The sequence below is a fragment of the Zonotrichia albicollis genome, chromosome 3 (assembly GCF_047830755.1).
Source record: "Zonotrichia albicollis isolate bZonAlb1 chromosome 3, bZonAlb1.hap1, whole genome shotgun sequence".
NCBI classification, from domain to species: Eukaryota; Metazoa; Chordata; class Aves; order Passeriformes; family Passerellidae; genus Zonotrichia; species Zonotrichia albicollis.
Window position 1 is genome coordinate 31,022,295 of NC_133821.1, and position 17,990 is coordinate 31,040,284.

The window sequence follows — 17,990 nt, forward strand, 5'->3', positions numbered from 1 at the left end:
CTCATTTCTTGAACATTTCTGGGGATGGTGACGCTACTGGCTCCTTGGTCTGCCTGTTCTAATGCCTGACCACCTTAAAGTGAAAAAATTCTTCCTGATGTCCAGCCTGAACCTTCCCTGGTACAGTTTGATGTTATGTCCTCTAGTCCTGTTGCCTGGGAAAAGAGACCAGCCCCCACCTGGCATACACCCTCCTTTCAGAGACTTGTAGAGAGCAATATTGATTCAGAGGAGTAAAACAACATTAAAGATATATGTATATATACATTGATTATTGCTCAAGTTGTTACATTTCTGCAGATAGGGGGTAGTTTCACTGAAAGTTGCTAAGAAGGACTCATTTAGAAGTATTGTCTTTCTAAGCAAGATACAAATAAGGAAAATTAAATATAGAATGGAGTACTAAATGGAAAAGTGTCAGAGATTCTGAAGATGTTGTGTCACTCATGGTGAAACCAGCATGGAAAGTGTATGTGCGAGCTAAGTAGAAGATTCAGTAGACTGGGAAAACTGAAAAATTCTTCAGAACAGAGGGAAAGTCAAAATATTTCTATCCCTAAAGTACTTGTATAAGGCACCTACTGGCAAAAGCTACATTTCATTGTATTATCATCAAGTGTGGAACACAAATTTCTCAAATTTTTTTTCTTCTGAATATATTATTGGTCATATTACCAGCAGGTTCTGATAATAAGAGAGAAAAAGCTGTTTTGCCATCTTGTGAGACATTCGCTTTGATGCATTATCCCACAGATGTCCATAACTCTACAGAAAAGGAAAAAATCTACCTGCCAGATACAGCGACATCAGATGAAGTTAAAATTGAGACTATGACAGTTAATAATGGAAGCTGGGCAAATTGGTTATGATGGAGCAGAACATGTAGAAATCTTTGTTATTAAAGCTCTCACACATCTAGCGGACACAAGAGAGTAGGAACTATTCTGAACTGAGAGGATGCCTCAGTCTTCATATGGAAAAAAATTGCAAACTGAGGACAAAGTTATCAACAACTGCTTAATTTTTCCTATCACCTTTAATTTCTCCCTTTTTTTAATGATTTAAGATTGGAAATTAAGAATTCTAGCTCTAATTAATCATAATATTGATACTCAATTATATCAGGTCATACCTTTGAAATATCATAAATTACACTTTTCTTCCCAAAGGACAAAAACAACATACAAAGAATATTTCCCTGTTCCTATGTAACACCTAGATTTCTTTTTTCTTTAAGTCAAATCTGTGTCAAAGACTTTATATCTTCAATGCAAGCACTAGATTTATATTTTAAAAAAACATTCACAAAAGGGATATTCAGACTTGGTGATCCAAGTCAAGGATAATCTCTGATGAAAGATGAGAGCAAAAGCTGCTGCAGAGTTACTGGAAAGTGTTACCTGAGGTTTCTGTCTGTCAGCAGGTAGCACAGGCAGTGATGCCACAAAACCTGGAGGCTCTTTACAGGTTGGCCAGCCATAGAGCTCATCAGCAAAGGGACTCTTCACTTGCTGCTTCCTGTGGGTCAGTGGCTTTGACTGCTGTAGCAGCAGCTCCATTGGATCTGGGGATTTTCTGAATGGTGAATTGTAGACACCTGGAATCTGAGCAGAAAATGGGATCGTCTTTGACTTCAACTCATTTAAATTTCTACATAAACTATGATCAAAATCAGACAGTGGCACCTGCTGCATTTTTAAAAGCAAATCAGTCAAGTTAGGAGAAATAGTTAAGGAGAAATAGAAGAGAATTTTTGGAATATCAAAACCAATAATTGCTTTTTTCTCAACAAAATGTCCACAATAAATTCCTGAATAGCTATTACAATGTGTTTACACTTAACAGCAAAAAAATGTGAAAAACAAAAATTTAGCGCAATGATTTCTAAATTGTGACTAAAATAGAAAGGTTCATTTGCCACTGAATTTGATTTTTTTTTACATTACTAATTGTATGACTAGTGTGGTATAATGTAACAATTACTGATATAAAACACATATTTGAAATTCTGCTTTAGCAATCTACATCCTTAACTATCTGTGAATATCTGGCAAGTCAAATTATGTGGCAACTGTTCCCAAATCATACCTGTATATGCAGGCATTTTATCAGTTTATATAAACAATTCCCAAATAGACATATGTGAGTTTACTGAATTAATTATGAACTGTTAAATATGAGAATTACTTTTCCATATTGCACAAAGCCACTAAATTTCCCATAAAACAGGTGACAAATGATTAAAATATACAAAAACTAATTTAAAGATACAGGGTTGTTTAAAGATAATTATATTTTCTACAAAGGTACACTAAAACTTTTAAAGTAGACTTGCTCAGTTAAAATATATTGTCCTTTGCACTTATCATAATTCTAATTACTAGAATAAACCTTGAGTAAAAGTAGTAGGGAAAGAAATTGGTTTCAAGATGCAGGGAAAGTTAAAGAAAAGAGTAAATGTTTAAAATCTTGTATTGCTCTTTTGGAGGACTACTGAGGACCCATGAGAAAACTGTGTAGGGCATCAGCCTCTTCACAAAGTATTAAACTCCTGGGGCTGAGAGGACAGAACTCTCCCCAATGACCTCTAATGAATTTTTCATTAACATATCCTACTGGGAAGTTCCAGTTTCTTGTGTCAAAGAATTAAATAAGGTACATATAAAACATTTGGTCTAACAGATACTTTTTTAAAAAGTATTCAGCTTATTCAAAATAGTGTTGGGCTATTTAAAATTTTAAAAGCTACATTCTTCATCTCTAAATTGTATGGGTCTAATGACAATTTATTTTGGTCCTCTGTTATTTTTTCCCCTCTTAGAGTATACGCTAGAAAATATTTCATTAATGGGTAAAATGTACAGTGGGAAAGAGGACTTGAATAGAGATAAGTGGTAGAAACATAAGTATGCCAAAAAACCACTGGCTGTTCCTTCAGCTCCTCAGGATGCTGAATTAGAATGGCAGGGATCCATGCTTCAAACAGCAGGCAAGAGAATACTGGAGTGAATGGGAAATTCCAGGTCTGTCTCTATGATATGTAAAGCCCAGCTGCAACTTAATCTTTTGTTCTGCAGATCCAGCTTGTACTCATATAAACATCTCATAAAGTCACAGATTCTCCTCACACTGTTATTATTTTCATTGTACTTCATGCATTGTTATATTGCAATTTTCTTATCAGCCCAGTAGAGTTTTGTCTGTGACCACTCGGTGATCTGTGCTACATAAAGAGAAGTTCCATGGGCTGTCTTGGAATTTATTGCACTCTCCCACAATTGTTAAATGCAGTTACACCATATACGTCCTACACAAGTTCTCTCAAATATAAAATGCCACAGTCAATACAAATTCCATATAAATGGAATGCATTAGAATCACACAAATAAGATCCCTTCCTGGAGATACACAAACTATCTCTATGCCATGGTCATTGTACCACACTTCACTCATTAGTCCTACCACAGCCTTTGGATCTGCCTCCATGATGACAAATTAATTTTTGCCTTCATTATGTTGATGACAGTAAATAGAAAAGTAATAACCTTTTTCACATATTTCACTGAACTGTTCACTATGTTGTTGCTTCATTTTTCCACCCCTTCCTACACCATCCATACTCAGCTGTGGAGATTGTTTTCTAGACGTGCCACGAGCGTGCAGAGGTTCCCAGCCATGGGGAGAGACCCTGCTCTCATGGTATGTCTGTGAAACATATTTTATAGAAAGTGACAATGGCACTGAAAATTTAAATATTATCCAGAAGAGAAACATCTCCATGCTCATCACTGAGAATCAGGGTGATCTGGAAGAAAACACTAAGGCATAATAACATCTCTCTAAAGTTGGCAGGCATGGATTTGTTGATTGGTAACAAATCTTGATCAAGGCTGAGTCTTCCCAAAATTTAGATCCATTTTTAAGCCTTTTCTTAAAAAAAAATTAAAGTATGCTGAAGAGCAAATTGAGGAGGAAATATTTAATTTTTTTAACTGAAAGAAAAAATTATTTGTTCTAATATTTTGATCTACATAACACAGGTTTGGGGTTTGGGTTTGTTACTCCAAAGTCTAAAAATACAGTATCTGAAATAATTTAAATGTTCTTCCTCTGGAGAATGAAATGCAAGAATAACTTTAAATCGATATTCTTTCTAGGTTACTTCTTTTAGTCCCACTGAGAGATAGTGTGTCTCCATATAAAATGGCTTTCTGAAACTGCATTTTGCAGTCTCTTTTAAAACACTGTGTATATTCTATTTTGTGCTTCTTTGATTAAATGTTTGGTAGTAATAAAAAACTATAGTTCATAAAGGGTTCAAACACTGTGAAATGCTACTGAGTATTACCAAGAGTACTAATAAAATTGGCTTTTAGCACTTTTAATGAAACCAAAATTAGCCATAATAAATGTGGAAATCTATTGATTCAGTGTCTGTGGAATTATTATTGCTGAAAAAGTGTCTTAAAAAGAACCATCTTTTGTTCCCCTTTTTTTACATACTCTCACGTTAAATGCATACAGATACTATATCAACTGTGAAAATGGATTTGTAGTTTAGAGAGGCCAACCAGACACTTTAAAAGTTTTTGCTTCTTCTACAGGTGAAACTCTTTGTAAGATATGGGTCAAAATTGATTACAAAGTGAATATTTAAATAATGATTTTTCAAGCAATCCTTGTTAATTACTTTATATTTTAATTATATATGTTGAAGTATTCAACAAGACACATAACAAAGCAATCAACAGAGTTAGTATCTAGATAGATAAAATTAATACTAATTTATTCTAAATTCCCCAAGGTTTGTGGTAAGGTTAGCCCTAGATTTAAAATTGGTAAAGTATGATAGGAGAGACAAGAGGATGAGTTTGATTCTACTTTCCAGTTTACATCAATCAATGGAAAAATTGCTTCCATTCTTTCTTAAAAATATCTCTCCAAGTTTTAGTCTTGTTTTTGGAATTTCTTGTGTTGTGCAATGTGGTGATGAATACCATATTTATTCTGTCCTCTGCAGGGAGCTGGCAGCCTACAGAAATCTAAAAATTTCGGGGATCAAAGCCTTTGGTACTTAATATATTTCTATATCTTCTTGAGAAAAATACAATGTATTAAAAGCATTACTTTATTTTCTTTCCCTACTTTAATAAAATACTCTCTCAACCACAAAACCTGCTTTTTAATACTGCTTTTTCAATGGTAGAAAAATATCTGTCTTGGATATTACCCCATGCTGTGATTTCAATATTTTCCCCACCTTTAGTCCATAAGAAAATATGGAACACTCCAAATTACCATAGATTACAAAAAAAGTACCTCTGGTCTGCAGGGAGAATAACATATTTTTCTGTACCCATGCTCTTCAACACTAAGAAGGGCCTCTGTCAAAGCCAGATTTCAGGACTTCATTTCCAGGAACAATTTTCTAAAGTGACAAACACTATGGGGAAATCTGTGCTAACTGTTAAAAAAACTTACAGCTGAGTTATTTGCAGTACTGTCATGCCAACTTCCACCTCAATAAGACCAAAGAAATCTCAGGAGGGGATTCTGCTAATAGCTTCTTACTGACCGCCTTACATCAGGCCCTTCTGGTGAACGGTGGCCCAGTGGTGAATATGGCAAATGAGGTGTGAAAGCAGAGATATATTTTTTTTTAAGACAATGGTTCTGACTCATCAGGGAAAATAAAAAAAATAAAAAGAAAAGGAAAAAGAAAGTGTGAGAAAGAGAAATGAGTTATACAATAGATATATTTTCCCCTAGAATTCTCTGCCTCAGACCTTCCATCATGGAAACCCAAGCGTGACCTGGAATATTAATTGCGTCAGGTCAAGCATACTGGCAAATGTACCATTTGTTACGCAGTCATCCTTAGCATTACATTAATATTTTGAATCCTTCTGCATTTCTAACACTCTATCATTTAGTTTCCTCCCAATCATTTTCTTATCTTTATAATTAATGCTCAAATATAAAGGAAGAAAAAATAGTAAGGAAACAAATATTGATTTAATAAACATTAGCAAGAAAAAGATTTAGGGATTTCATAGTCTGAATTGCTTCCTCCACTAATGCTGTGTTTACTCAGTGCTAAAAAAGATCCATTTTTGGCTTTTCCTGTTTATCATTTTGATACAGAGAGTAAGAGTTAACTCTTTCTGTCTAATTTTATATTTTTTTCCGGAATAAAAGAAGAAAATTATTAAGGAGTTGCCTTGAAAGCTAACTATGAATTAAGGCAGCAGCAAAAGAAATGGAAAGAAGGAAGTAACAAAGAAAGGAAAGAAAAAGGTGCAGGTAAAAGGGGAAAAACAAGGCTGTGTTGACTATGCTGGACAGTACATCGGAAAGGAGGTGATCCCAAGTGGTATAACAAATCCTGAGCAGTTTAGATTCTGCAACTTCAATTTATTAACTATTTATTTATTAGTCCTCTTTCCTACTTCTTGGCTGAGCTTTTGAAGTCTATGTAAAAAATTGCAAATCAAATATGTTCTAAGATACAGCATAGCTATTGTACTGCAAATAATAATACACATGCAAAATTAAAAATTGACAAAGTGGAGCTGAAGATAAATTGCAAGGATTAAATCAATAGAAAGTGTGTTCTGATATATTTACATATTTTTACTGTAACTTAACTAAGCAATAATAAATACATGCTCTGTTTTAATTACTTTTTTCATACCAACTCTGAATGACTGAAATAATCAACATATATCACGAATATAAATGTTTAATTTAACAGTCATTTAATCTTGAAAAAACGGCTTTGAGGGTGGAAGCTTGTGCAAGTGATTGTCAAAGTAAGAACCTAAATAAAGTGCTACTTTCTCACTCTGATCTTTTAATTAGGAGTTAAATGAGAAAGAAAAGTCTTCAACAAAATAGGCACTTAACTTGACAATCCTTTCTTGCTCCATTGTATTTTGTAAAAAAACCTAAGCAAGCTGAGAGGAGAGGTAAGAGATCTTTAAAAGCCATAAAAGTAAAAGCATGAAGGAGAGCTGTGAATGAAATATTTGCTAGAGATGGGATTGCTGAATCAACACTGACCAGTGCACTTCATCATAATTATCAGGACATACTACTGCCAGGGGATTTATAAAAATCCCACTCAGCAAATAATTGCCCTGCTGTTAGGAGATAGTTGGAGTGTTAACACACTGTCACAGTCCAGCGTTTAGTAAGATATTCAACATTCAATTACTCTTGCTGAGAACTAAAAGGAAACATGATCATTTCTCAGCTACTGCAGTTATGCTTCCACATGAATTCCAGTGAACAATCCTGTTAATCCCCAGATATAGTTTCTCTAGCAGAGAAAAGAAATACCTTAAAACATTATTGATTCACAAGGAAATAAATGTTTATATAATGCTGCAAAGACGTCTGTAAAAGAGAAGGAATTTTAAATTTCTAAATAACTAGCTTTTTACAGACTTTCAGAATATTTCATATTTAGTGAAAATAAAATGCCAAGACTTTATATGAGATTTGTTTTAGAAAGAATACCTATAAAAAGATCTGTAAACACTGTTCTAGCAACAAGTATAAGACTATGTCCATGAATTCAAATTTGAAACATCAAAATATTTAAGCTTCAACAGAATGTATTCTACTAGCAACAATCTGCAATTCTTTAACTAATGTGAACAGAGTTTTGTATTAACAATTAATAAATACATTGTAAAGTTTATGCAGATGTTAGAAAAATATGGTTTAACATTCTGGTTTGAGATAAAACTTCTTTACCATGCCTGACAATAGGAAGAATTTTACCCAGCTTTATAAATGTGGGTTCCGTTCTCACTGAGCTAATGCTACTCCTCAGGCCTGATCCTCTAATCCCTGAAAAATATACTCTCAGGAATTTCATCTAAATAAGAACCAGAGGACGTAGCCTGTTATTGCACCTAAGATATTTTACCTTTCTTTGAGATATTGCTTTTATGAAGAGACTGAAGAATTCATAAATGAGTGATGAGTAGCGTATTTTCTTTCAAGTGGGATTAATTACCTGTCTTCTGCTTAATATATATTCTGTTTAAACAGAGTAATAGAAACATTAATTATTGTTATTCTGCCTTCAGAAAAGCTTGGTTCAGTCCTTTTCATCTGTGAAACGTTTGCTTGATACCAAAATAATAGTGCAGTCACAGTTTAAATGCACTTGTATAAGTAAACCAAGCAGCAATTTTATGGACTGTACAATGAGGTGTTAAAGAAATATTCAAGTCTAGTATGCTGGCCACAGACCATAAAACCAATCTCTAAACATGCAAGGCACTAAGTTCAATTGCAGGAAACAACACTGCAATTGAGTACCCAAACAGGTACCAACTGCTTGGTCATTTAAGCATCAAGACAAAAGAGAAATATAATCTTTGTTTACTGCATGAAATATTGTGGCACAATATCCAAAACACAGTAGCCCAGCAGATGCAGGGGCATCCCAAAAATGCATCCACCTTTCATTGATTGTCTCTCTGACTGAGGCTTACTCTGTCAAATCTAATTCTAGCACAGACTCTTGATGACATGACTAGATCAGGGATAATAACTCGAATGAGTGAGTGATGGCATGGGAAACAATACTCTTATGATAAAGACACAACACAGGGACAGCACATTCAAAGTTCTCTTACTGTCTTCTCATTTGACTTCTGATTTCAAAACAAGCAGAAAAATAAAATTTAATTGCTGAATGGCTTTATTTTAAAAACAGGAACAGGAAATCTCATTTATTGTTAAAATTTTCTCTTTAAGAAGTGCTAGGCTGAATATGGGATAACATACAAATTATAAGAATCTCTGAAAGAAAGCTGCTTCTATAACCACCTTGAGTAAGTGGGGAATTAAAGACCTAATCTCTGAAGGTGAATTTATTCTTCTGTGTCTCAATAACTGCCTGTAAACACACAAACAGTATTGAGGCTACAATAATGTATCTTGTGAGAAGTTTTCAGAGCCTTAAAACACATACCTGTGTTTTAATTAACACATACCTGTGTTTAATCACATATGTGATATTACTTACATCCTTAAAATTATAATTCCATCCATTGTCACAATGGATTTTTTTTCTACAAAAAAAATCTACTTGCAATTCACTCCTTTTCTAACTGGATTGAAAAAAATCCTTATAATTATACCACTTAGACTCTTCTAATTTGTAACATCGGAAGTTACCTGCAACATATCAGAAGAGAGGAGAAGCTCTTTGTATCAGGTAAAGATGAAAATCATATGGAGATTTCCTTTGTCAAGGACATAATTGGTAAATAGAGAATTTTTTTACTTCTCAAAACTGCATAGGTGCAACTAAAACAATGTAACATTATTTTCTTTGTGCCTTATGTCTGTTGCATTGTGCTTACATGTGAGTATTCCCTCACAGACACATATGCTGACAGATTTATTAAACAGTAAACCTATGGTATTAAGCAATGAGTAAAATCTCAGAATGTGGCAGAATGTTTAACAAAGCAGCCTGCAATCAGACCAATAAACAATGAGGGGAAGGTTTAATGAACAGTCGTAGTATTGTATAGGGAAAGAATAAACAGGGAACCGAAGCATGTTAGTCTGATTACTAAAGGTAGTCAGAAATTAGTAGAAAAGACTGAAATAATCAGAAAAAAAAAAAAACCAAAGATGAGGACTTTATTAAAAGATTGTTGAAATGGAAAAAGTGAAAACAAAGCAAACAACAGATAGAAGGAGATGTACAGTGTTTGAGATGTCCCTTGCAGGACAGACACAATTCCCGAATTAACAATATATATTATATACTAAACAAAAGCATGGAATATTGAATAAACAGTGGAAGCAATGAAAGAACTTTACCATTATGCTATTCTGTTGCCTAAGAGCTGAAAAACAAAAGAACTGCTGTGTGCATCACTCATCTTGAAGTCTCATTAAAGCAAGGATACCATCAGTGCCACTTCTTAATCAACAGGAAGGTTTGCTGTTGAGACATGCATGGTATTTTATCTTTATGACTTCTCCCACGCCATTCCTAACCTCTGTCTTATGCAATTATCTCTTACTTAGCATGTACTTCTCCTAATATAACAGGAGAAAAAAATTACCTGAGCAAAATTACCATAGCTCACAAAAACTTGGTTAAATACCAGATGAACTACTATGCATCAACAAAATTTACACCAGTAACTATTTCAAGAATGTCAGTGAAGTTCCATCATTTCTGAATGTAGCTTTGTGAACTATTTAGCTGATGTTGTGCTGCACTGTGATTTCCTTGCAGTATAGATTCTTAAATGCTTTTACTAGTTTTTACAATATCCTACAAACAGCCAGCATTCAATATATAACTCATTCTTACCAGCTTTCTGACCCTGCAGCAATCCAACCCTTTTGCCACCCCAATTGACAGTAATACACAAAATGTGGTCATGTTTTTCTAAGATCTCAGCATGTACACTTTTTGATAGATCGCACAGCTTGTCCTTTAAACTCTGCCATTAATCCTACCCACAGGAATTGAGTACAAAGTTTGTTGTCTAGAAAAACTCCACACAAATAGGGATTATGCAATTCAGATGCCGAAAAAGACTGTTTGAATGCAGGGACCTTCTAGCTAGTGGATTTTTAAATTACTAAGGCTGAAATGATCAATGCTATAATACATGGTAGATACAGAGATGTCACTTTGCTAAAATATCAAGCTTTGTGTGATATGGCAGTAACAAGCTCTTCAGAAGAATCTCAGAAATATTGCCATATCTACTGGGACAAATCTTTAAAAACTAGGTTTTCATAGGATTAATCAGAAAAGAACACTCAAACTTTACATTGTATCGTGTATTAAGCTCTTTCTAATGAGAGATTAATTTTTTGTGTAAACTCTCATTTCTTTGAACAGTTAACCAGTTTTTTTAATAACTGAAATTATTTTATAGCAAGAAGCCTTTAGGAAAAATAGAGTTTACAATACTGTCACAGATAATGTTTGAAGGTTCGTTCACGGACTATCTTTAAGGAATAGGAAGTGAGTATCTTGTTTTCTAGGTAGTGAGACAAAAGGAGAAATTATTGATTTCTGTTGGAAATACTTTCTCTTACCACTTGTGCTAGGCTGAGACTTCAGAGAAGAGTGAATGGGAGGGAAGTACTTTTCACTGACACTGGGAAGAAATAAATCTGAAATAGTTCACATCCATGCATTTTGCATAGGAAATAGGTTATGGCATCAGCAGACAGCACTTCTTCCATCCTCTAACCACAGTTACCCATTTCTGGGCAAGAAGATCACCACACTTACAGTCTTAGTTTTGGCTTTCACTGTACTTGTCCTCCCTAGGGAGATAACCACTATTTCCTGGAGAACAAAAATGTCTGATTGAAAAGAATACGAGCAAAACTGGAAAATCTATGGAAGCTGAAAAGTTTGTCACTAAATTATTTTGGCTGTAGCTGCACCAAATAGATTCTAAAGGTGTGTTTTGGCTTTTAGCTCTTTCCCTCTTTTTTACATCACCATGATAGTGTGTTGAGTAGCAAAATTACAGTTCTGTGTTCTCAAGATTCGTTATCCCGAAGGGCAAGTGCTAGACTCAGATTCTAAGAGAACTAGAGATTTTTGATTGTGTGTGCAAATCACTTAAAGGTCACTTGTGGAATTTTGAGCTGGCGTTCAGGTACAATGTCTTTCAGAATCACAAACAGTTCAGGTATTCTTTTCTTTCAGTTTACCTTACTTTGTCCTTTTTCTGACAGAAACGTTAAGCAACACGAACTGAGATCCCTTCCAAGTGAACTGAGATGGTGTGGACGGTGCCGCATGAGGCACAAGATTGGAATGATTTTCCTGGAGTGAATGCCTGTGAATAGACTGATACATCTGGCTTCCAATGGGAAGTGAATACACGAGGAAAGCTTGCTAATTGAACATACCTGTCACAAGTACTGTCAGACTGATATAATGCAAATTGTGAACACTTTGGAAATCATATTTTATAAAAACAGAATACTGCAGCATGAAGTGCCTCACATACAACTCCAATTTAAATGTAGCTGCAAGCCTGCCTGAGAACTAAGAAAGCTCATCCTCTCTAATTTAAATTGGACTTTTCATGGCACAAGCTTTGGAAAGTACTCAGAAACATCTGACTACTTGGCAGAGAAATGATGAGTGGATATTAAACACCCATGGATAGGTAGGGATGTTCATTGATTGGGGCACCTAGAATAAAAAAAAAATTGACTATTTTAGTTCATCTTCAAGAAGTATTAGTACTTATAATGAATGATAATTTCATCCCCTGAATGTTTTAGAGACAGGATAATAAAATTACAACAGTAAAGAGGGAGGAAATAAAATGTAAAAGGTAAGAGCTAATTCATTCTTCATGCTAGCTCAGTCCTTGGCCTTTCCTGAACAGACACTGCCAATAGTAACAAATTATGTATAATCATTTTGTGATGTGGACTGTTCACTCGGGACTAAGCTCAAATGACCAAACTTGCAGCCTTGTCTCTTAAACTGTGGATCTGGAGATCAAAGGCTAGGGCTTTATCCACTGAGTCCTCACCTTTATAAGAATAAAACTGCCAGCTGTCCAGAGACAGAGTGGATGTCAAACAGTGTCATTTCAGACCAATTGTTTTTCAAGTTCTTACAGGACAGCACATTAGGTTAGAGGCATATTAATCAGTTGTGTCTCCTGAATATTCATTAACCTGCTCCATGAAGGATTTTGTGGCCTTTTTTCTTTCTCACTTAGAACATGAGACATTTAGACCTGAATAAGTGCAGTAACTTCAGCAGAATTAACTCCTGATTTCCAGTAATGTGAAAAGAGGACAAAGGCAGTCAGCATAATGCTTATGAATTGCCATCTCTGTTGACAGGAAAAATTCAATATATGACTACTTTAGCATTGAAAAGAATTTGAATTTAAAATATTTTACTCTAGGAACTGACAAATGCTAAATAAATATGGAAAAATTATAAATAAATATGGAAACAATTGATAAAAGTGATATTTTGAGATCTACAATAAATACAGAAAATCAAAATGAAACTGGTCCTAAAAACAAAGGAGGTTTTTGCTTCCTTTATATTCAAAATCGCTAATACAGAATCCAGAGAAGTTTGCTGAATGGTTCCCATTAAGCTAAAATAGAATTGCTTATGGAGGTACACAGAGAGTAAAAATGGAAAATTTTGGTTCTCATTGCTGATATTAGAACTTTTCACTGTTACTCCCTTGCAAGTAACTCATAGCAAATATTTCCTTCTTCCTCACAGAACATTATTCTTAAGGTGGGTTTTTGGGGCTTTTTTTAAATGTTTTCTATAGTGCTAAACTATTAAAGGGGTACTTTCTCACATATTTATATCTCCCTGGAAAGGATCTTCTCAGTCAAGACTAGTTCCATTCAAAATACTTTCTTATTTTACAGCATCAGCTATCATTTCCTTACAAGTAGTTCTTTACAAAGCATTATTTCAATGGCAATAAATGTGGGCCAGTATCAGCCACATACTAGCCCTGACTCAACACACAGATGGTGACACACTCAAGCAGGCACTGAAAACCAAACTACTGTGATCCAAAAAGAGAACTCGTGTCTTGCTGCTAAAAGGAATGCCATGGTTTCTAAAACTTCTACAATGAAAAGGGCCTAGTATTACACATGGACTTTGTTCTTCCCTTGCAGGATCTTATGAGCAGGATCATAAATTACCAGGATCTTATGAGCAGTATCTGTTCACAAACTGCCCAAAGACATCAGGAAAAACTGTCACCTTGCTAAAGAGGGCTGAAAAGTGATGGACTTCAGTGTTGTTCAGAGTGTCAGAGGCAATCCCCAGAACCAGATGAAATTGTGGAGAAAGAATAAAGCACTTCACAGTTGCATATTCTCCTGTGGCAGAATATCAGAGACAACAAAGCTGTGAAATGAACATACATGAGCAAAACAACACTGCAAGCAGAATGAGTGAACCTGATCTTCCAAGGAAGCACAACTCGAGAGCTAAGTGTTAGTGCCAGATTTCTTAACGCACTCTCCCTGACTAGGTTATTCTTTCTCTTGGTATTAGGAGAGGCAGGAATTGAAGGAATATGGAGGCAAAAAAAACCCAGCTAAATATTACAATAATAGAAAGTTGCACAGCTAAGAACTACAACTCCTTCAACTACTGTTCCCAGGAAACTGAGTATTCTTGACAGTAATTATATTGCCCCATTGCTCCATCTTATTCCTCTATCCTAGGCCATGCTGTTGGCCACTGACAAAAATAGGATGCTTGGCTGAAAAGCCTTAAGTCTGATTCAGTCAGGTCTTCTAATTGGGGGCCAACAGAAAGAAGATGCTATACAAAAGTCAAGAGTAGACACACACATAACAGCATGATTAATTTTCTAAGGTCTCAATAGTTAAAGCATTCAGACAGAACAGAAGCTCCCAGAGAACGGAGGAGCAGCATTAGCTCATCTACTCTCAGCATGACTTATCACAGAGCAGGAGGTGCAGCTTTAAAAGAGAGGCTGTGACTCAGTCTACCAGCCACAGCAATGATAAGCTTAAGCGATGCATGTATAACATCCCACTATGAACAACGCACAAGTATGTTTTTCAATTGTGTGACAAAGCTTTCAAGTTTTTGCAGATCAAAAGAAATTTGGTTTCCTGGACTAATTGCACATTTATTTTGTGTGACAAAAGTAATTGTGTTTATCTGTTTAGAAAAAAAAGAAAAGAGAAAAGAGAATTAAAACTCTTTTACCTCACCAGTACTGTTTGCTATACAGTAAAAAACTATAATGGGGAAAAATCTGTTGCTCTGCTGATTCTCCAATCCTCTCCTCAGTGACAGGAGAAAATGTAATAGTAGAAGGCCTTTTCAGCTGTGGCACTTGGAACACAGTTTCCACAGGGCTCTTCTCCTGAACTCAATACTTCACAGGACATCACTTCTGCTCTGTATTTCAGATACCGCTGGCTTCTGCTCCCTGTCCCACTGTGGACTTGCAGGTGCTGATGCACCTGCTCCCACTCACAGAATCACCTCAGCATTGCTGCTTGCTCTGTCAGCAGACACTGAAAACAACACAGGTCTGCATGCTAGCTTGATACTGGATCTCTGGGTTTAGACTGTCATACTCCTGACTCTCATCACCATTGTAAGACAAAAACCAACTACAAAATTTCTTGAAAGGCTGAAAATACCAATGACAGGAAACATGCAACCACATATTTCAACACAAGTGGGCTCTTCATCCCCATTTCTGCAAAGTGCCATGAATGTATTCAGTGCTTTCCTCTGTCATTGACTTTAAAGGTCATTTGTCAGCACTTGGCAGGGGATGGCCCTCACTACAAATGTTGGCCTTGAAAATATGACAAAGAGCAGAAGTAAGAACCTGTTCAATTATAGTGAAGGTTGTTAATACAGAAAAAGAAACTACAAGGATATAGAATAATAATCTGCATAGGTAAACATGTTTATAATGGAAAACTACATTTAATAAGTAGTTTATTTATTAATGAAAGTTTGGGAAAAAAGGGATCATTACCACTGTAGTAGAAATAGCATACTGTGATTCTGGACTAATAAGAAAAACTTAATTATTTTAGGTTTCATGTGTCAATAAGAAGTCACTATTCAGTTCATGATAAAACAGGTAAAAATGATGAAAACAAATTTTTTTACTGGTAGGAAATTATGAGATATACTCTTAACAAAGACAAAGACTTTTTTAATTATGTTCATTATAAAGTCAAAATTTATCAGCCTGATAAGGTAAAAAACACATAAGAAAAGGATTGAGTTATACAAAAAATCTAAAACCAGAAATACAGACAATCCTATTTTTAAAATTGAATTTGGTTTGGAAGTCACAAAGTTGTCACCACATAGAATTATTCCTTGCTCTATTTTACCTAGGAATCTCTTGCACTAAGCAACCCAAAAGTGGTTTTTCTTTAGCAAGTAACAGTTATGAAAGAAATAAATTCTTGAATAACAACTTAACTCATGAAAAGGACAAAACACTAAATTAATCATAGGCCATGCTATTGTATCCATACCAGACACCCCTGTACATTCCTGACATTGACATTCTTCAGCTTTACTTCTTGAAAGTAAAACAATGTTAGCAATTAGGAATGGGCACACCTTGTATATAGATAAAGATATAGACATAGATATAGGTAAGGATATAGATACTGATATACAGATATATAAACATACTTCTGAGATGTTGTTGTGGGATTCAGCTTGGGAGAGAAGAATTAAAATTGACATGACTTTCTTAACAAAAATTGAGGAGCAACAACTCCTTAATTATTTTTTGTCAATAAGTAAACACCCTTTTCTCACCCTTTTTGCCTCTATTAAAACAAGAATATTCCAAACTATAAGACATATTTGAAACAATTATTGCAAATAGAGATTTTTTCAATGCTGTCCATATAACCTGCCTGAACACCTTTAGCCTTGATGCATGAGGAGGCTCAGCTCCATCACTGAATCTCAGTGAATATGGCAGGAAGGGGAGGAGAACCAAACTTTGGTAGGCCATCTCTATAGCTTACTGGGCTTTAGGGAATGCATGAATACAATAAATCCAGCTTATCAATGTCCTCTTTTCATTTGTTATGTATCCTACTTACAAATAATATGTTTTCTTAACTCACTCAAAAGTGTTGACTTTTGCTGCCTGTTTCTACTGAGATGTGAATGGTCCTTGCTCAGTAATCCAATTAACTGTTCTTTAAAAGCAGCAAGATGTAGCTATAGCTAGGTCAGAAGACCAGACATTTAGAGAGCAAAATGTCAGGCACAAAGCAGCAAACCAGTAAATTCTGCATGAAAATAATCTGCCCTGTATCTTATCAAGATATCAAATTCTACAACTATGTGGACTTGTGGAATACAGACTTTAAAGTAAGTAGGTAACTTAAAATGTATCTTTGATGATTTTTAAGTTGTCTGTAGGCTTCACATTGATTTACATTTACTTATGTTTTGAAATACTACCTGTAAAAGAAGACAGCTCTTGGAGTTCAGTTCTCTCATAAAATAAAAACTTATGTGCGCTCTGAGTCTCAGTACACGCAAACCATCTCAGCAAGCAAAACCAAGAATTTTTTTGTTCTGCTAGCTGAATTCTAATTCTGTCAAATTAGTAACCGAAATTCATCAGACCATAAGAGTTACTGCTGCCCTCTACCAGCAGTCCTCCATGGCTGAAATGAGGAATGCCATTCCTTAAAAAGTGTTACAGCTTGCTGTATCATTGAAGGTGAACTGAGCTTACTAAAATCTTACTAGACCACAAGTCACTCCATGTCTCCAACCTGACAATTTTTGTACTCCAGATAAGCATATTGAATGTATGTGTTTATATAAATTGCATTGTTCAAAACAAGAATTCATAATTTTATACAGTTTAAAACAATATAAAACACTGTGCAGATTATTCTTAATATCCTAGATCTATATGTGGAAAAATAAATTATAGTAATTTATATAATAAATATATAATAATAAAAAAAACCAAATTTCAGTCATTAACTAGCTTCCTTGTCTAATAGCCATTGAGAAAACTTTTTAAGCTATTTTTTAATTATATTATGCTATGCTTTAAAAGCAAACAAAACTTAAACATAATTTACACATCAAATTTTCATAACTGAGATCTAGTTAGTCAAACCACATTTCTATCTACAGAATATATCAAAAATAATTCCCAAACAGAAGGGAAGACTAAATATTTTGTCATTAAGTGCAATAGTATTTTTCCTGCATTCTTTAGGACCAGCAGTTTTTAAACACAGATTATGATTAACAACTTTAAACAAGCAAGCATTAAGTTCATACTAATATTTCATGCTAATTTCATATCTGTACAAAGAACAATCAGCCACCAAACACTTATGGAGACAAAATCCTTTTATTTTTTATTAAAGTTTGCAAGAGGGGACTTAAAAAAAGGACAAAC

The 17,990-nt window shown here is 34.7% G+C and overlaps 1 protein-coding gene across 1 annotated transcript in view; it reads right to left on the reverse strand.

Annotated features, from left to right (window-relative positions):
* Positions 1 to 17,990, reverse strand: part of SPATA17 (spermatogenesis associated 17) — an 87,708-nt gene that overhangs the window by 34,464 nt on the left and 35,254 nt on the right. The window contains exon 7 of the mRNA XM_005483007.4: positions 1,401 to 1,604. Within this exon, the coding sequence (XP_005483064.3) occupies positions 1,401 to 1,604 (204 nt within the window). The remainder of the gene's footprint in view (positions 1 to 1,400; positions 1,605 to 17,990) is intronic.